At 33.8% G+C, this 20,385-nt stretch overlaps 2 protein-coding genes across 3 annotated transcripts; one reads left to right on the top strand and one right to left on the bottom strand.

Annotated features, from left to right (window-relative positions):
- The first annotated feature begins 2,277 nt into the window (after positions 1-2,277).
- LOC149518483 (FCS-Like Zinc finger 13-like) lies at positions 2,278-8,933 on the top strand. Its single transcript, XM_089762244.1, has 3 exons — positions 2,278-2,648; positions 7,996-8,168; positions 8,753-8,933. The coding sequence occupies exons 1-3, from the start codon at positions 2,349-2,351 to the stop codon at positions 8,865-8,867; spliced, it is 588 nt and encodes a 195-aa protein (XP_089618370.1). The 5' UTR covers positions 2,278-2,348; the 3' UTR covers positions 8,868-8,933.
- Positions 8,934-9,281: 348 nt separating this feature from the next.
- Positions 9,282-19,813, bottom strand: LOC111284845 (biotin carboxylase 2, chloroplastic). 2 transcript variants are annotated; one of them, XM_022873868.2, is made up of 18 exons: positions 19,756-19,813; positions 19,569-19,643; positions 19,008-19,333; positions 17,925-18,066; positions 16,929-17,027; positions 16,780-16,836; positions 16,073-16,144; positions 14,748-14,837; positions 14,337-14,396; positions 12,555-12,740; positions 12,367-12,459; positions 12,203-12,284; positions 11,702-11,808; positions 11,227-11,302; positions 10,808-10,854; positions 10,639-10,701; positions 9,898-9,958; positions 9,282-9,611 (listed from the first exon to the last, which is right to left on the bottom strand). In XM_022873868.2, the coding sequence occupies exons 2-17, from the start codon at positions 19,623-19,625 to the stop codon at positions 9,902-9,904; spliced, it is 1,614 nt and encodes a 537-aa protein (XP_022729603.2). In that variant the 5' UTR covers positions 19,626-19,643; positions 19,756-19,813; the 3' UTR covers positions 9,282-9,611; positions 9,898-9,901. The 2 variants fall into 2 exon arrangements, with proteins under 2 accessions (XP_022729603.2, XP_022729605.2); XM_022873870.2 differs by having other exon boundaries at positions 9,876-9,958.
- Positions 19,814-20,385: the final 572 nt, after the last annotated feature.

A 20,385-nucleotide genomic window follows, 5' to 3' on the forward strand; every position in this document is an offset into this window, starting at 1 on the left:
CCGAACGAACACAAAAACAACCATGTACAAAAAATGAAAACCAAGTATGTACAAAAAATAAACATGCAAACACATATACACACAAACTTACACAAAAAAAATAGCATTTTTTAATAAAACTTGAGTTACTTCTCAATAAACGCTTTCTTTGAAGTCAAAAGCTTAGATTATGAGCTCAAGAGAATCAATCTCAAAAATGAATCACTTCTATCACTCCCCCAACCTCTCTTCCATAATAATGCTTCAATATATGCCTATTCACATTAAAAGAAACCTTTTTCACCTTATCTATAATCTCTACAGTGCCATAGGAAAAAACCTATGTCACCATAAATAGACCAATCCATCTCGACTTAAGCTTCCTGGGAAAAAGTTTTAAACGAGAATTAAATAGCAAAGCGTGTGACCAGGCTCAAATGTCTTATCCAAAATTCGCTTGTCATGCCACTTTATTATCTTTTCCTCTCGATTCTCACCCATTCGTCTAATCAAATATCAGTCCATGCTTACTTCTCATTAACGTTTGATTCATAAACCTCCTCGTGGCTCCCATATGACCACTCACACCCCTTGAATTTAAATCAAATTGAATGATTCATACTCTTCTACAACACTCTCTTTCTACATTACTCACTATATGCAGCATTAATATCCCTTTCTTTTTTTTTCACTCAAAAAAAAATATATATATATATATGTTGAATTTTAGACTGCACAATTTAGATTGTTGGATTTTAGACTTAATAAGTTTGACATTTTAGGTTGTGAAATACTTGAGTTAGTGGATTTTGATTTTAATTTATTAATATTTTATTAAAGTTGAATTTTTTATTCTTTTCAATTAAGATTTCAATTCAACTCATGACTTTTGAACTAACTAGATAATATTATATATGAAAAAATAAAAGATTTAATTATTAAATTTTAATATATTAATATTATGAATATTTTAAAACTATTTGCTATATGTTATATTACAAATATAATATGTTCTTATATATAACAATTTAAATAAATTAAACAAAACATGATAATTATGAAATTTACTAATGAACTGGACTTTAATTAGATTGAGATATTATGAGTTGAAATTTAATTGGATTTTTAAAAAAAAATGTTGGTTTGTAATTAGTCTTTTTTATTATAAGTTTTAAGTTTTTATTATTTATAATAAAATTAAATTAAGAATTAAATAATAATAATAATAAATATAAAAAGATATAAAAATAAAAATTAAGTTGCTTTCTTTTTTTATTTTGTTTTAAATACTTTACAAAAAGAAAATTTTTTAATTATAATAAATTGAAAAAATCATAAATTTGATCAAATGATTAACAAAAAAATTTAACATTCATAACATAATATAAAAAAATTAACCAAAAAAATAATTGTAATATATGAAATAAATTTATAATATTTTTGTTTGTTTTATGTTTTATTTTTTATATTAAAATAATTATAAATATATTCAAAATAATGAAAATTTTGACAAAAAATAAGCCTAATGAAGGAAGAGCTAATTTTAATAATAATAATAATAATAATAATAATAATAATAATAGACATAAACTTTAATTGAAGAAATTGCAAAAAAAGTATAATAATAAATACAAAATCAAAGACAACTATAAAATTTCTAAAATTTTATCAAAAATACTTTTATTTGAAAATTAAAGAAAACCCACTTTTAGGTAAATTACCTAAATTTTTTTTTTCAAAAATTTTGTTTTAAAGAAAATTAAAAAGAAAAATCCCGCAAGTGAGTGTGCCAAATTTTAATAAGAAAAAAATAGATGTACTGTAATAGTACTGCAAGGCCGTTAAGAAAAAAAAAAAAAGAAAATTCAAATGGAAATGCAAATGATAATAGTACCAGGTTTTACGGGATATTGAAAGTAATATTTTTTAAAAAAATTTGATATAAATAAATTATTTAATCTTTAAATCAAAAATAAAATGTATCATATAATTTAATTTAAAACAAATAATTTCAAATTATGTATTAAAATTAATTCTAATAAATAATCATCAATAAAATTTAAATTAAAAATTATTTTATCGAAAAAATAAAATCTTAATCAACTCAACCATCATCTTAATTATGTTTTCTTTTATTATTAGGCCATCGTTTTATATTCTGAAATTGACAGGTAAATCGCACAAAGAGAGAAGGGAAGGGAAAAGAGAGAGACAAGTGCAGAGAAGAAGAGCTGATCGAACAAAGAAAGAAAGAAAGCTTTGGTCTCTTTCCTCTCTTCTCTCTCTTCCCTTTCCCTCTTATTTCTAATTCACTCCTCTTTAATCTCTTGGAATTACTGCCCCACAAATCCCTTGAATCCAATCCCAAAATGAAGAATTTTGGTGGAAAAAAGAGACTCACCATCAATCTCAAGCTGTTCAGCTCTCTATCTCACTCTTTTTCCAACCCAAACTCAACAAAATCCTCAAAGAACTTCCATGACGGTGTAGTTCGGCTTGCCATAATAGCTGCTATGACCGATTCCACCCTTACCCACCAAGCTATTTGCTTCGCTCCATCGCCAAGATCCACCCCTATACCCATAGACCTATCTGCTAAAGCAGTACCCAGTTTCGATGGCGGCCTTAATTCGAAGAATTTTTATGAATTATCTGACAACTACACTTGTGTAATTTCTAATTTTGGCCATAATTTGATCAAGAAGCTATTGCGCTTGAAGCAATAATCACAACAATACAGAAGCAATAGACAACAATCAATAATCAAATACGCAGGAAAAATAAAGCACACCAAGATTTACGTGAAAAACCTCCAGTGTAGAGGAAAAAAATCACGAGCCACCAAAAAAATCTTCACTATCAAATAATAGTTATACAAAGTTCTTCTCTAGCTAAAACTAGAGCTAATCAACAACTAGAGAAACAATTGGAGAAATCTCACCAAATAAGTGACTCAACAAATATACCCTGGATTTGTTCCTAGAGAGCTTCAAACCCGATCTTCATCGTACAGAATGTAGAACTCTGAATACTAAACCTCCTGACAAGGTTTCAACTCAATCGGACCATGGATCGACTTCTGTTCAACCAACTCTCCCTTCTCTTTTTTCTCTTTCTGTTTTTCCTGGCTTTTCTTCTTTTTCTGCTTGGTTTTCGACACACACCTAAAACAACCCCACCTCTTTTTTTATTAAGTAGCTAGGGCTCTATTTAAAATAAAAGATCAAAGCCCATGGCCTTTACTTGGTCCAAAACCACTTACATGGGACTGGACCCCATTTTCCTAACAATCTTCCTCTCCAGCCCCATTAGGAGGAGATTCATCACCATAGTAGTTTCATTTGGAACTTACCTTGGCCAGGGAACTCATTCTGGCCAAGTTACTACAAAGCTCAAGCTTTTCCCTGAAAAGTATCTTAGTCAACATATCTACTACATTCTTATCAGTATGAACTTTCTTTAATAACATCTACTGTTCTTCAATCACTGAACGTAACCAATGATATCTAACATCAATGTGCTTTGTTCTAGCATGGTACATGGTATTCTTACTCAAATCTAAAGCACTATGGCTATCACAAAATATCATATACTCTTTCTGATTCAACCCCAATTCAAGAAGAAAACGTTTCATCCAAAGTATTTCTTTACATGCTTCGATTGCTGCAATATACTCAGCCTCTGTAGTTGATAAAGCAACATACTTTTACAACTTAGATTGCCAAGATACAGCTCCTCCTGCAAAAGTGAACAAATACCCTGAAGTAGATTTTCTACCATCAAGATCGCCTGCTATGTCAGCATCAATAAACCCTTCTAGAACTGGTTGTGAAACTCCATAAGTCAAGCACATTTTTGAGGTACCCCTCAAATATCTAAAAATCTATTTCACTGTTTTTCAATGAACCTTCCCTGGATTAGAAAGAAATCTACTCACTACACCAACTGCATGAGCAATATCAGGCTTTGTACAAACCATAAGATACATTAAAAAATTGACTGCAGAAGAATAACGAATACTAGACATAGCTAGTTGCTCTTTTTTAGACACTGGACAAGATTTTTTACTTAGATAAAAATGGTTGACAAGTGAACTGCTAACTGATTTAGCATGTTGCATGTTGAATCTATCAAGCACTCGTTCAACATACTTTTCTTGTGACAACTACAGCTTTCTAGCTCTCCTATCCCGGATAATATCCATACCAAAAATCTACTTTGCTGGACCTAAATCCTTCATATCAAAGGACTTAGACAATTGTTCTTTCAACCTGCAAACCACACTAGCATCTTGTCCTACAATCAACATATCATCAACATATAATAATAAGATAATGACGTTACCATTAGGAAATTGTTTAACATACACACAAGAATCCGCTGCTGTTCTTTTATAGCTATGACTCACCATAAAAGAATCAAACTTCTTGTACCACTGTCACGGAGCTTGTTTCAAGCTATACAAGCTTTTCTTCAATTTGTAAACTAAATGCTCTTTTCTTTTCACTTCAAAACCCTCATGCTGATTCATATAAATGTCTTCCTACAAATCACCATGTAAAAATACAATTTTAACATCAAGTTGCTCAAGTTCAAGATTCAAACTAGCTGTTAATCCCAGTACCACTCGAATAGAACTCATTTTTACAACTGGAGCAAAAATCTCATCAAAATCGATGCCTGGTTTCTGAGAAAAACCTTTTACTACCAATCAAACTTTGCACCTCACTAGTTTGTCACCATCTTTTTTCAACTTGAACACCCATTTATTCTTTAATGGCTCTTCCCTATTGAAAGTTTAACAAGATCATAAGTACCATTCTTTCGCAATGACTCCATCTCTTCTTTCATTACTTTTAACCAGTGCTCTCTATCCGGAGTAGCCTGCACATCTTAAAAGCTTTCTGGCTCCCCTTCACTGGTAACTAAAATAAAATCTGAACTTGGATATCTGGTAGATGATCTGCGCTCTCTAGTAGATCTCTTGGGCTGAGACTCTACATCACTTAATGTCGAAGGTAGCTCCCTCTGCTCAACACTCTCAGGTAGAGAAGATTGCTCCCCATGCTCAAAACTAATAGCATCTGGCTCATCACCAACGTGGCTGGCTCATTCATATCCCCAAGTTCTGTTTCTTGCTCATTTTCACCATCTGTGACTTTTTCCTGTGGAATCCCTGTCGGTGTTGAAACATCACACTTAACAGTAACTCGTGTAGTCTTCTCATTTTTTCAAGGTCTGCTATGGTTTCTTTTTCATGAAAGATCACATCTCTGCTTCTGACTGTCTTTCTCTTTACTGGATCCCATACCCTGTAACCAAATTCTTCATCACCATATCCTACAAACACACATTGTGTGGCTTTACTATCAAGCTTTGATCTCTGCTCTTTCGGTACATGCATGAATGTTTTACACCCAAAAACTTTCAAATGAGAGTATGAAGTATCTTTTTCTGTCTACATTCTTTCTGGAATGTTAAAGCCCAAAAGAACTGATGGTGACCTGTTAAGTAAATAACAAGCTGTATTGACTGCTTCACCCCAGAATGACTTTGGTAATTTTATCATCCTCAACATACATCTGACTTTTTCCACAATGATGCGATTCATTCTTTCAGCTATACCATTATACTGCGGTGTTTCAGATTCTGTCCTCTCATGCCTGATCTCATGCTTTGAGCAATACTCTTCAAAGCCTTTAAATGTGTATTCTCCACCATTATTAATTTGAATACACTTCAAGGGTAACCCTGTCATCCTTTCAACAATGGCATGAAATTTTTGAAAATACTGCAGTACCTGACTTTTGTATTTCAACATATACACCCAAGTCTTATGTGAAGCATCATCAATAAAAGTAACAAAATATCTGCTATCACCTAATGACTCAACCTCAATGGGATCACATATGTCAGAATAAATTAATTCCAATCTATTTTTTTTTCTGAGAACTTTTACGAAAAGAAACTCTATGATGCTTACCAAACAAATAATAATCACATAAATCGAGAGACATACCTTTGGTCAAAGGAATGAGATACTGCTTTGCCAAAACCTGTAACCTTTTTTCATTCATGTGTGCCAGCCTCCTGTGTCACAAGTTTGCTGAAGCATCATTTTCAACGGTATTTACCTGGTTACCGTTCAATTGTATCTATGTCTTATACATTGTGCAGCATAGTTTTCCCCTTGCAACTACCATAGATCCTTTGAGAAGCTTTCACTGTCCATTCTTTTATCGGCTTTCATATCCCTCCTTATCAAGAACATTAATAGCAAGCAAGTTCATTCTTATATCTAAAATATGTCTGACATCTCTCAAAGTCAATATGCAGCCTGTACTAGTTTGTACAATAATATCACCAATCCCAACAATCTGTGACACACTCTTGTTTTCCATCTTGGTACAATCAAAGTCTCCTGCTTTATAAGTTGTAAACAACTCTCTCTTAGGAACACAATGATATGTCGCTCATGTGTCAACTATCCACTCAATGCCGGGATCACTAACATGATTACAATCACCAGGTGTACAAATCAAAATAACTGAATAACTATCTGAATTCACTGCTGCAACATTGCCATCATCTGAACTCTTACCTTTCTCATATTTTCGCTTTTGCTTCAAGATTTTATAGTTTTATTTTATATGACCTGCCTTACCACAATAGAAACACTTCACTTTACCTCTAGACTTGGATCTATGTTTAGACTTACCACGACCTTTTGGGTCCTGACCTCTGTCGATGTTTCTACCCCTGTTCTCTGTAACCAGAGCTTGATTCCCAGGGTTTACATCTTTTCACCTTGCTTCTTCATTAAGCATACTGTCTTTTGCCATCTCCAATGTCACCTTATAATCAGGAGCTGAATTAAGAACAGTCACAACTAGAGTATTCCAGCTGTCTGACAATGAACCTAAAAGAAATAATGCCTTCATTTCATCATCTATTTTAAGCTCCATAGTAGTCATCCGATTAAATATATCTTAAAAATCACTCAAGTGCTCTGTAACATATCGTTCATCCCTGTACTGTAAAGTTGCAAGCTTTTTAACAAGCATAACTTTATTCATACCTATTTTTCTCTCTGCCAATTTTTTCCAAACAATGTGAGCATCTGATTCCTGTGCTACATGATGAAACACGCTGATATCAACCCATTTTCTGATTGTAGCCAGCGTCTTTCTACCTAGCTTCTTCCAGCTTTCATATTTCATATCCGCTGGTTTAGCCGAATCACCCAATACTGACTCATACAAATCTTTGCAGTATAGATGATCCTCCATCATAGCTTCCAAATTGAATAATTCGATGCTGTCAATTTTATCATGAAACTTGTATCACCTTCCATGATCCCAAACAGAATTTACTTCTATCCTAGGTTGCTTCTGTATCAATGTCTCAAATAACCTTCGCTCTGATACCAGTTGTTGTGCCTGAAGCAATAATCACAATAATACAGAAGCAATAGACAACAATCAATAATCAAATACGCAGGAAAAATAAAGCACACTAAGATTTACGTGGAAAACCCTCCAGTGTAAAGGAAAAAAACCACGGGCCACCAGAAAAATCTTCACTATCAAATAATAGTTATACAAAGTTCTTCTCTAGCTAAAACTAGAGCTAATCAACAACTAGAGAAACAATTGGAGAAATCTCACCAAATAAGTGACTCAACAAATACACCCTGGATTTGTTCCTAGAGAGCTTCAAACCCGATCTTCACCGTTCAGAATGTAGAACTCTGAATCATAAACCTCCTGACAAGGTTTCAGCTCAATCGGACCACGGATCGACTTCCGTTCAACCAACTCTCCCTTCTCTTTTTTTTCTCTCTGCTTTTCCTGGCTTTTCTTCTTTTTCTGCTTGATTTTCGACACACACCTAAAACAACCCCACCTTTTTTTTTATTAAGTAGCTAGGGCTCTGTGTAAAATAAAAGATCAAGTCTCATGGCCTTTACTTGGTCTAAAATCACTTACATGGGACTGGACCCCATTTTTCTAACAGAAGCATGCTTACATTGGCGATGACAAGAAGAATTGCAGTGTTTTCACTGCTTCTTCTTTGCCTAGAAAAAATAGTATGGGTCAATTCAGGAGGGAGTTTTCGTCTGATGAATTTTTGACTCGTTGTCATCTTTGCGAGAAGGAGCTTCATGGTTTGGATATTTTCATGTACAGGTATTGTTTTTTTGTTCATACTTTGAATTGACGCTGATTTACAGTGTCCAATTGTAGCTTTTGCAGTTAGTTTTAAAAGTGTATTTCATTTCATTTTTTTTTTCAAGTGTAGTCTATCTGTTGTATGTTCTAGATTCAAGCGTTTGGGTTCCTTTTGTTTTTGTGTTCTATTGCTTGGACTAGGGGAGCATTGTCGGATATGAGAAAAGTTCCAAGTTCTTCTAATAATTGGACAGTTAGAAGTACATACTCATATCCCTAACATACGTGATAAATAGACATAGTACTTCATGGAAAATGAAGAGCCAGAGCGATGATGTAGCTTTTCTGTGTGTTTTTATAAAAGTTCAATCGGGTGGAAAACGTGTACTTGGAGCTGTGTTTGGCTCATGTTTTTCCTAAATTTAGCCGTTTTGATTCCCATTTGCATGAGATGATTTTTTTATAGCGAAATACATAATAATAATAATACAAGTTTGCTTATGCATGCGGTGTTGATTTTCATAGCCTTGAACTTTCAAGATTTCCTTTTCCAAAAGTCCTCACTGATAAATTTATTATTGGGTGGAGCATCATTTTTGCAGAGGGGAAAAAGCGTTTTGCAGCGCAGAGTGCCGTGACAAACAAATTACAAGTGATGATCAACAAGAAATACGTGGGGCTGAAGTCGGGAAAGGGAAACCACTTCGGCTGCTGTGAGTGATTTTCGCTGGGGTTGCCACCCCAAAGGCAATTATTCAATCATTAACTTACCAATACATAAATTAAAAAAAAAAAAAAAAAAAAAAAGGAAAGGAAAAGAGGGTGGTGAAGGATGTTTGAACAAATCTCATACTTGCAGCATGCAGAATTTTGTAGTAGACGAAATCTGACGGAAAATAAAAATAATGAGATGATTTTCTTTTGGCATTGAAGGGAAAGGCTTGCATCTTATATGTTGTAAAATGTTATGTATTACATTAGAGTTTGTTGTTTTAAGAGTAAATTCCAGGCGTTATCACTTACAAATTCAGTAATATGTACGGCAATTGGCTGGTATGTTGACTTTAGTAGAAACACACTTTCGCCCAAAAATAATGAATGTACCATATTCGTAACTAGCTTTGACACCAATTTTCTTAAATTACAACTAAAACTTTAAAACTTTCTTAAGTAACGTATGATAGAAGTCACATGTTTGGAAAGTTTGGCAATTCATATTGCACTTAGTTGTTCCCTGGCATAAATGTTCCAGGCACTATGACAGCAGCCCCAATCATCGATAACAGAATTTATTAAACACACCCATAAAACATGGCACACACTTGCAGCATGCGTTTGCATTGCATTTGAGTAAACAAGTAGTTGGAATCCCAGCTGCTACACTGAACGACAAAAAGGAAGCTTGATGACCGACCACTTTCATCCATCTCTGTGAATCTACTTTACGTTCATGAATCATCACTAGGAACAAACAAAGAAGAAAAACATTTCCAACTAGTCATTTCTAACAGTTTTTTAACTGCAGTAAATATATCAAAGATTCTACATCTTTATGCAAACATTTCCAGTATTGAATGAAAGAAACCTTGGTGATTATCAAGATTTCATACAAAGTCTCATATGCAACGCACTGGCAATATTACAAAGGTTCAAACCTGAATGCAATACATTCAAATGAAAAAGGCAGTTGAAGGAATGACAAGTTGACAGCTACAAGGCTCATACCACAAAACAGAAGACTACTAACCCATCTAAGCGGTTGCACTTGTCAATTCTTTGGCAGGGGATGCTAGTACCATTTGATGTGGCTGCAGGCACAAAAGAAAGAGGTTGAAAGTAGCTTTATTAGTAATTCAAAAATCATAGAATATCTATTGCGATGGTCTCCCCAAGTAATTGAAATGGTGCATAAAAAAGTATTGTGTTTTGTATTATGTATAACCATTAACCAATATGGTTGAATGTTACCAATTGGCTAATTTTCCACCAAATATGTTTTTGAATTTTGCAACTACTTTTACTGAAGCAGAAAGAGATAATGCATTGCAAGTAGCAGAAGTGGAAAAAAGTGGCAAAAGTAAATCTTAGTTATAGCAGTTTCATTAAAATATTATCCTCGTACCTATGTTTTTTAGAAAATAAATCAAAGGCCTTTTTTTTTTTTTTAAGAAAAGGAAAGTTAATATCATGTGCTTTCTGTAAATTATGAAGGATGATGCTATTGTGAAGGTCCAGGACTATCAAGATTCAAGAGGATTGCAGTATACAAATAGATTGTCTAAAGAATAAGAGCCCCATTTTAGTAAGATTGTTGCAATGCAAACTAAGAAATGGGGAATACACCATGACTCTGAAAACAAAACCTTAAGTTTCAGTCAATATCATCTGACATGTTCAGCCTCCTAAGTCCTAACAACTAACTCTTTAGGTATAAAAACTTATTAAAAAGTACAAACTGCATTCTTAAAAAAATGAATCAACTTCTCACCGCTGCTAACTCTTCTTCATGTTTTGGAATGAAAGCAGTGTCAACCTTTCCATTTCTGAAGTCCTGTAAAGTGTTGCATATTTGATAGATTAATTAATTTTAAAACTAATAGCATAATATTCTCCAACTAAACATACACATCTGACATTAACAAGATAGCACCACCAACCTCAATATCAAGGATGAGTTTATGGTATTCAATCGTTGTCGGAACCCCTGAAACAATAAGTATGGACTAGGAGATTATTTGATATATAGAATTTAGCTAGATAACAAAATTAGACCGAACAAAAGAAAATAGAGCAACTCTTTTTGATACAAGCATATTCAATTAATGCATGTAGCACCAATTTAACAAACAGGGGCCACAATGACAATGGTCAATGGTGGTAGCTATTCATTCAAGCAGATGCAGAGAGTCACTTTTTTTCTATTTAAAGGTATCTTCTCCTATAGTCCCAAGCAACCTCATGTACCAGAATGTTTACAAGAATTGACTAAGAAAATATGAAAAAAGCAAATGACACAAAATAGTACAGCACACCAAACAAAATCCAAACAGTAAACTCTTGGTCAACAACTAAATACCTGTAATTACAGTGTCATCAAGAGCCCTTTTCATACGCTCAATTGCTTTTTCCCTTGTTGGAGCCCATACAATAAGCTACAACAGAGTAGATAGAAGAACAATGTCAAAGGTAAAATTTTCATTTCAGAGAAGCAGCCCCATAAGCATGGCAATGTTAAAAGTACTGAGAAAATAACTGCAGCACCTTACAACATGAATCAAAACATGCATGCAGTTCTACATGAAACTTTGCTTTATATTTTACCATGTTAAGTATGGCGTTGGCAAAGTTCAAAAAATAATGCATTTTATTATGTGCACCTTGAAACAAGACAATTTATTGTATTCTTATTACTCTTTCTAGAAACAAAGTTTTAGAATTCTCCTCTTCCAAAATAAACTTTCTTCGACCTTCAAGGGTTCACATCAAACTGCTCATACATACATAATCTTACATGTCATAAACATGAATAGTATAAGAAAGGTATTACACACCTTTCCAAGTAATGAATCATAGCTTGGAGGAACTACATAATCAGAATAAACATGGCTATCCATTCGAACAAATGGGCCTCCAGATGGCAAGTATGATGTTATTCTCCCTGACATTCAGAAAGCAGAGGAGGTATTTACAATATTGAATATTAGACCAAGTCCTTCCATTTACCTCCTATTCTTTTGGTTGTTTGAAACCACACCCAAGAGTAGAAATTGAGGAAAGAATTGAGTATAAACCTCAAAAGTTGAAAAAAAATAAAAAAAACAAAGGTAAAAGAAACAATATAGCCTATAATGTCAATATAACATGAAGCTTACACCTAATAAAGTGGTCAAAAAGATCATATGCAAGCTTGAATGAATCCAGTGCAGAGGAACAAAGGAAAACTTTCAAATACAAGGCAACAATGTAAAGGCTTGGATGGTAGCAAGTACCAAAAATGAAACCATTGCAACAATAATTAGCATGTAAACACAAAACGCATACTATATGCATACCTGGCCCAGGTCTGAATCCTTTAAATGCATCTTCTGCATTGATACGACATTCAATTGAGTGTCCTCTAAGCACAATATCTTCCTGCAAATATAATTTAATGAGCAGTTGAATACATTGTGTTTTATGCTCCAAAACTTTTAGCTGAAACATTTCATTTCAGTACCTGTTTGTAGCAAAGTTTTTCTCCCATAGCTACACGAATTTGTTCTTCAATCAAGTCAACAGAGGAAATCATTTCAGTTACAGGATGCTCCACCTGAGTTTAATTGTTGAAAATACACATTTAGTAGTACTTCTAATTAATCCACTAATAGGTAATTCATGAATCATAGTTCCCAATCTTTATTCAACCTGGATTCTAGTGTTCATTTCCATGAAGTAAAAGGAACCTCTTTCATCCAAAAGAAACTCAACAGTTCCTACACCAATGTAACCAATGGATGCTGCTGCAGCAACTGCTGCGTCACCCATGGCCTTCCGCAGCTCTGGTGTCAATGCTGGAGAAGGTGCCTCTTCTAGAAGTTTTTGATTACGTCTCTGTATAGTAAGTTACATTCAACAACATTTTGAGCCAGTAAGCTAGTTATTCCTTTTATTAACAATTAAGAGGGAGGGGGGGGGGGGGGGGGGGGGGGGGGACAACAGAGAAATTTGTGCTGTCAAAAGTTTGGTTAATATTTAGCACATCTGCATGCGGCAGCAAAGATTTGAGAAATAGCCACCAACCTTGTTGCCTTTGTAAGCATGTTTGCACCTTTTAAAAGAAGAATGCAATATTTGGAGACTATTATAATGAGTAAGATGATTCCATTACCAACAGGAAATGGTGATCAGATCTGTTTGAGAATCAGAGTTGATGAAGCCAAGCAAAATTAAACTTATTTGCTTTCATATTTATAATTTTTGTACTAACAAAAGGATTTTCTCTTTAAAACTTTAGCTATTTTCCTCTAGAGGGGCAAAATTGCAATTTTCCAAGTTATGTACCCAAGGGGTAGCTTGTCAAGTTCAGATTACCTAAGGAGTTTCTAACAGTAAAGTTTCCCGGGTCCAAATTGGTTATTTAGGCTCCATTTAGGTGTTGCTTCAGCTAATTATTTTTACTTTCATAAAGTTGGCATAAAATATAAACAAATACTAAAAGAGAAGACTATATTTGTTAAAAATGAGGAAAGGTTAAAGTGAAACATCAATTTAAACATAGTTGTTTCATAAAATAGTAAAATCATACTTTTTGTTATTCATGAAAGTTAAATGTTTAATTCTTCAAGAATTTTTCTTACTTTCACATCCAAATGCACTTTTTGCTTTGTGCTTAAACCAAGTAGCAAAACTAACAACCAAACAAACCTTCCTTTTTCACGAGTTAAATTTTCCCTTAGGCATCCTAATTCTAATTGATCTAGGACTAATCTAGGACCATCTAAAACAAGCATTCATAAGTGAATCATTGAATTTCATGTGCCCTCCTTACTTTTTGGTAAACTTTGTAGTAGGAATCCTAGGTCTACTAGATTTTTAATCCTTGTCTAGAACCATTATAACTAAAATCTTTAGATTTCAGCATGGTTTGGTCTATTTAGGAGTGAATGCCCAGAATCACCGATCTTCATTCAAACCAAAATTACATTCCCTTCCTTACAACTTTCAACCCTAATTCTGGCCTCAAAGTTCCTATCATTTTCCACCAGCCGAACCCCTCAATTAACCACTAAATCCTAATTCCTAATATTCTTTGCCGCCCATAATGTCTAGCAAACCTTTCTCCTTCAGTTTCACCATTCTATCGAGATAAAATCTCAATTGATTCAAACCCGATTTGATTCCTAACCCTAATTCATACAAGAGCCACAAGTCTTAAGATCCCTAGTTTTCCAACCCTAGTCCACCATACACATAAGTAGGCGAGCCTTTTCAAATATATCCTACATCACAAAGAATTTGGATGAATGGAGAAACTTTAAAAATGAAAATCTAAATGAGTAGCTATGGATGATTTTACCTTTTCATAGAACTTCAGCCTTCAAATTAAGTAGCTCTTTTCTATTTATGGTTATAAGTGATTTCTTTATGAATTGGTTTGATAAAACAAGATGTTGCAAAGTTAGAGAGGACTAAGCATGGTAACAGTACCTGGATGCTGCAGTCACGCTCACCAAAGTGAACAACATTACCATGTTTATCTGCAAGAACCTGCAAAACCATATCACGTAGCATAAGAAAATTGCAACTTGCATGTAGTCTATACTCTTATAAAGGCACTATAGCTAAACCATAGCTCAGTTTGCAATGCATGCCAGCTCAGTTTGCAATGCATGCCACAAGTCTTCCAACAGATGAAGCCATCAATGAAAGCTAGGAAAGATGTAACATTCTCCTAGCACATATAATATTCCAAATTACAAATTACATAATGTAACCAAGAAAACATTCTAGCTATAAAGGATTGATCTAGCTACACTAAAATGCTTTCCAGATTTACATTCTTAAAACTGATTCAAGCCCATGAAGTGGAAGGAACCTATACAAGCACAGACTAATTACCTGGAACTCGATGTGCCTTGGATTTTGAATGTACTTCTCCAAATAAACTCCATCATTTCCAAATGCAGCGGCAGCTTCACTTTTGGCTTGCTGGAAAATGTAGAGATCAAATGAAAACTGAGTACAGATACACTTCACTTAGATAATGCATACTCCAATCTTTTTTGGTAACATAAAAATTTATATTAATCCATGAGATCTAACTAGCATTTAAGAGTATATATAAAAAATAAACTGAGAAATTTCACACCACAGGTTATACAAAATATTGATAGGAAATGATGTGAAATGACAAAAAAAAAAATCTAGTAGATCAAAGAAACATTCCTGAGAAAACAATGGTTCCATCAAGCTAGTAAATGAAATCTAGGAAAAATATGGTACGATTACAAGTCCTGGACAAGGTTGAACGTCCTTCCAATTGATTGACTTCAATTAAGTACTGTAGATTTGAAAAATCAATATTTAATGTTACTAAAGGTTTCTTCATGTGGCTGACATAGCAAGTTCCTTCTACCATAACTGTAACCAACTGCTTCATGCTGCAAAGCAACCAACCTGAGCACCTCTGGGTCAAATTCCCATGGGGCAGTCGGACAGAATTAAATCATAAAGGCAGAAATGGGCAATAATGATCACAAAGATAGAGATATAGACAGAGAGAGTTAAGTTTTTTTTCTCTTTACTTTCTTGTCTTCCCTGTTGATTCTAGGTTTGCTTCCGCCACGGGCTGCATATAATGTCTAACAATTATAACTAATTGTAACTAGGGGATAAGGCCAATAGAAAAAGGTGGCAAAATATTATTCTCAAAACAAAGGCAGACTTTACTGATCCCTTAAGCTTGGGGGTAACACCATGGTCCCACAGCCCCTTTTAGCAGGTGGGCTGAAGTGCCACGGGACTGAGAAGAGTTTCCAAGTTCGACACTCCACCACACCCCAAAAAAGTACAAAATGGATCAAATGGAAACATTCAGTAGAGCATTGAAGCATTTTGCTGGATTGTATAGACAATAGAAGTGTTACTCTTTTTTTGTTCTTTCTTTTCATTTTCTTTTCTTCATTTTTCACTCTGCTTCTCAACAAATTTTATAACTAACCCAAGCACACCATTTAAGTCAAACAAGAATAAGGATCTATTCCATAAGTACATCAGTTCTGTACTGCCCCAGGAGGGGAAAAAGAAAAAAATAAAGAAGAGAACAGTCATGAGCCAAATGGCAATCAACTTATAATTAAATAAATTACACATAACTAAAAACTTCAAAAGGGAGATATTTCATCATCTAAAATAGTTGTAGCACCTGATATTTGAAGTAATACCTGCAGTAACTTCACAAACTCATCAGGCTCATTAGCAAGACGCATTCCACGCCCTCCACCCCCAGCTGTGGCCTTGAATGCATAAAAGAATTAAAAATAAATTACTAAAAGTTTATTGGCTAAGAAGATTTCTATGCAGCTTCACAAATAACAGTACCCTCTTGACATTCAAAATCATATTTCATAACTGCATTTTGACAGCAGTGCCAGCAAAAGAACAAAAGATTTTTGCTGCATCTTTTAACAAAGAAAAACATTTGAACCACTAAAATGTCTGGGAGCAATTAAATGAACACCAAATCATGTTCAAAAAGTGATCAATAAGATGTTAGATTTTGCATTGATTTTAGAGAAGCGACAGCCAGAGCAAAAGCAAGGTTTATGAACTCCATACTTGGATAGGACTCAAAAATCAAATGATTTTGTTTTAATACAAAAAATTATTGCTTCTTCATTACTATTGCTGGCTCTGCTTTACATTAATGTCTATTCTTCCTATGAACAAGGCTATAACAATTTTAGAATTTTAGGTTACTTTCTCAATCAACATGCATGTCTGCTAGATTTGTTTCTTTTTGAATACTTAATCTTTGAATTAAATAAAACCTAAGTTGAGTAGCCAGAAAAGGTACCAAACTCCCATGTTCAACCAGTAAATTATACTGATAACAGAACATATGTTGATTTTTTGTGAGCAGAATAATCACCTTGATCATCACAGGAAAGCCAATCTCATGGGCAAGCTTGATTGCTTCCTGTGTACTCTATAATAAACAGAAAGTTAACCAAGGAACTGCAAACTGACTAAATACTATGTTTGAGGTTGCATACGCAAACAATTGGCCAAATATAATACCTGTAACAATCCATCACTTCCAGGAACAGTAGGAACACCTGCATTCTTCATTGTTTCTCGGGCAGTCGATTTGTCACCCATAACACGGATACTGTCAGGCTGCCAAAGCATAGCCAGAATCATTCCTTTAATTTAGGATTCAGGATGAATCAAAACCAAAAAGTATCCAAGCTGGACAAATGAGCTAAAAGAATAACATCAGTGTCTACTTTAAAACCCATCAAATACCTAAACTTAGCCATTCACAATGCAGATGAAAATCTCTTAATGGATATTTTATTAAAAAAAAAAGAACTAAAAGAAACAAGAAACAGATTCTGGCCACAATAAACAACCCAATGTCAGGTAGTCAGCCTGCCAAACAGATAATTCATTTTGTAGTGATCAATTTCAATTAAAGGCTGAAAGCAAATGACACCAACTTAGAGAAGAGAATAAAATAAATGTACAAAACTAAGTCATAAAATCCTGTCGAACATCAGTTCTCCCTGCAGAAATTCAGATTCTAGATAAAAACACCAGAAGTGAACATTCAGGGTAAAATTTGACACCAGAATGGGCAAACAACAAACAAAGAGATGTATCCTTTCATAAGTTGATTTATGAACTGCATGTAAACATAACTAACTAAAATATGTAGTAATTAAAATATATCTTTAGAGCAAAATTTGCTTTTCTAAGCTCACCATCCATTTGAAACCTGAAAACACTTTTATCTTCAGGTAGCCCTTATTTAGCAGATGGTTAATGACATTATAAGGTATTATTAGAGTACCAAAATTAAGTTCATCGGCCTCATTAGAAAGCACAGGTTATAACTCTGTATATCAATATATTATTATTATCCACCATATGGACAACGTTTTATGCACATTCATTATTTTGAGCACAAAAATGCCATATTAAATACTTTAATTAATTAGAAAAGTAAAAGAAAAAAAACTAAGTTTCCAATAATAAAATTATTCTCACATAAATTGATAGTTGTGTACTTACATTAGGCCCAATAAAGTTGATTCCGTGATCTCGGCACATTTCTACAAACACTGCATTCTCAGCAAGGAAACCATATCCAGGATGAAGCATAGTACAGTTGCGGCTAATTGCAGCAGATAGGACATTGGAAATCAATAAATACCTGAACAAAGACAGTTGAACATACAAATTTGCTGTTATCAATGCTAAAACTGAATAAATACACAAAACCTGAGCACAAAAGTATGGCATTGGTATACATACAATACAGAATGCTGAAACAAAGTTAAAGATTGTAAAAGCAGACTATGAAATAGAGGCATGTGTATCAAAGAAAAAGAACAAAGAGATGCCTTATAAATGCTTGATATATGCCTATGTCCAGTGGGTAAAATCTAATCAGAAGTTACAAACTTGATTCTTCAAGTGAAGACAACAAAAATACACTTCATGCATATTTATAATTGGTCTTATTTGGCCTCATACATATTTTCAAATTCCAATTGAATTCCAAATGAAATTAAGCCCAACTCTTAAAGAAAGCGAAGAAGGTTGTAAAATTTACCAGAATTCCAAAACTTAACCGGATTTGCACTTTTAAGCCAAAATCAACAATTTGTTCTTTCAAGAATACTCCCAAAATTTGGAAATAATTTAAAATTTAAACACTAAATTTCCTATTTGCATGGGAAGAGGATTGCTATTATTATACATAAATAGACCTCAGAAAGTAGCCAAAATGATGAGAATATTCTAGAATTCTATTGAAGTGCTACATTCAAATATTTTTCCAGATAAATCTTGATATGACTTTCAGTACATTTTCATATATTAGTGCTTGTTGAAACTTGTCTAACAGATTTAATAAAATCAGAATTTCATGTTGGTAATTGTTTCATTCCCAGTTCCTTCCCTCTTCTCTTAATCTTCACATTACAGATCCCTAATTCAATGAAACAGAATAAAATTAAATGAGGAGCATCTGACATATGTAGGAAGCAGCAACAAGACAAAATCTCATAGTAAATTTTGTTGGACAAGCTAAGACAATTATGGTAAAAGCTGATCTTAAAAACCTGAGAGGCTCAAGATATGACTACTTACGATTGACTGCTTGGTGCTTCACCTATGCAAACTGATTCATCAGCCAATTTTACATGGAGTGCATCCTTATCTATTGTTGAGTAAACAGCTACACAGGGTATTCCCATCTCATGAGCTGTTCGGATTACCCGAACAGCGATTTCTCCTCTATTTGCCACCAGAATTTTCTCAGCAAGGCATGTAACAGCAAGAGCTCCTCCACGCTTACTAGATTTACATCTAACTTGTGTTGACTGGGTTTTGTGCCTAGGAAAGTTGATCCTGCTTCCCACCATAAAGGTACATTGGGAACTCCTGATACCTCTATTTCTCCCCAAGAATAAACCCTTCAATTGGAAATGAATAATATTAACTATCTATCAGAATAAAAAAGATTGGAGCTTTGGCAGAATTCATTCTAGGAAATTAGAAAAGGTTGGAGCTTAGGCAGGATTGAATCCATGAAAGTAGACCACACAGAAGAAGGACTGGTATCAAGTTATATATGCTTGATGTGACCGATTGAAGCATCCAAGAGAAGGAACAAAGTTCAACGCTCAAAAATAGAAAAGAGAAACTTACAGGAGGTGAGGTGACAGATTTGCACATAGTCATTGAAGCATCCATTGCCATTGCCATTGCAAAAGAAAAAAAGGCCTATAATACAAAGACCCATTTAAGCCATAGTTACAGTGCTACATGTGTAAGCATCAAAAGGCAATTAGATCTAATTCTAATGAAATGCTGAGAAAGAAAGAAAGAAAGTTACCAAACTAAAGTTGGATGTGAACAAGAATCAGTGAGAGAGAAAAAAGAAAGTGAGAATTAGGGGAATAGAGGAGAAAGTAGAGATATATGGAGAAAAATGTCGATGGAACCGAGGGAAGTGTTAGATTGAACGCTCCGCCGAAACGGTTGGAGCCAGCCAGCCACCTGTGCTTGACCTTCTTTCCCTGCGGTTCCTATCTCTGTGGTTCTATCCATTCTTCCAATGCTTTCATTACACGACTGCATCTGTCAAATGCAAATGTGTGGGACCCAAGTATAATTTTGCTCCAACCTAATCACAACTTATTGAAATAAATACTTTCCCTGTAAGAGTAAATTACGTATCGTGGTCCCTATACTAACACTACACTCGTATTTTTTGTTAACTTTTTGTTTTAGAAAATGTAAAATTAATTATTATACTTAAAAAATAAATTTAAGTACGAATAGAATTTTCATGCATTATATCATTTTTTATAAAAATATATTACCCATAAAATAAGTAAATATTTTAAATGTATTATCTAATCTTATTTTATTTAATTTAATATATTATTTTCATACTTTCAGTTTTTTTTTAATTATAACTAACAGTATGAAATAAAATATTTCTAATAAAATATATGTTATT

This window comes from Durio zibethinus, chromosome 6 (genome assembly GCF_047325235.1).
Source record: "Durio zibethinus cultivar Kanyao isolate XHJ-2024 chromosome 6, ASM4732523v1, whole genome shotgun sequence".
NCBI lineage: Eukaryota > Viridiplantae > Streptophyta > Magnoliopsida > Malvales > Malvaceae > Durio > Durio zibethinus.

What these genes read in the sequence shown, in the direction of transcription:
- LOC149518483 (XM_089762244.1), top strand. Translation starts at nt 2,349, where the DNA reads ATGAAGAATTTTGGTGGAAAAAAGAGACTCACCATCAATCTCAAGCTG. An exon ending in TATCTGACAACTACACTTGT is followed by an intron (nt 2,649 to 7,995) that starts GTAATTTCTAAT and finishes TTTTTCTAACAG; the next exon opens with AAGCATGCTTACATTGGCGA. An exon ending in TTGGATATTTTCATGTACAG is followed by an intron (nt 8,169 to 8,752) that starts GTATTGTTTTTT and finishes TCATTTTTGCAG; the next exon opens with AGGGGAAAAAGCGTTTTGCA.
- LOC111284845 (XM_022873868.2), bottom strand. Translation starts at nt 19,625, where the DNA reads ATGGCAATGGCAATGGATGCTTCAATGACTATGTGCAAATCTGTCACC. An exon ending in AATCTGTCACCTCACCTCCT is followed by an intron (nt 19,334 to 19,568) that starts GTAAGTTTCTCT and finishes TTCCAATTGAAG; the next exon opens with GGTTTATTCTTGGGGAGAAA. An exon ending in GCTTTCCTGTGATGATCAAG is followed by an intron (nt 16,145 to 16,779) that starts GTGATTATTCTG and finishes TATGCATTCAAG; the next exon opens with GCCACAGCTGGGGGTGGAGG.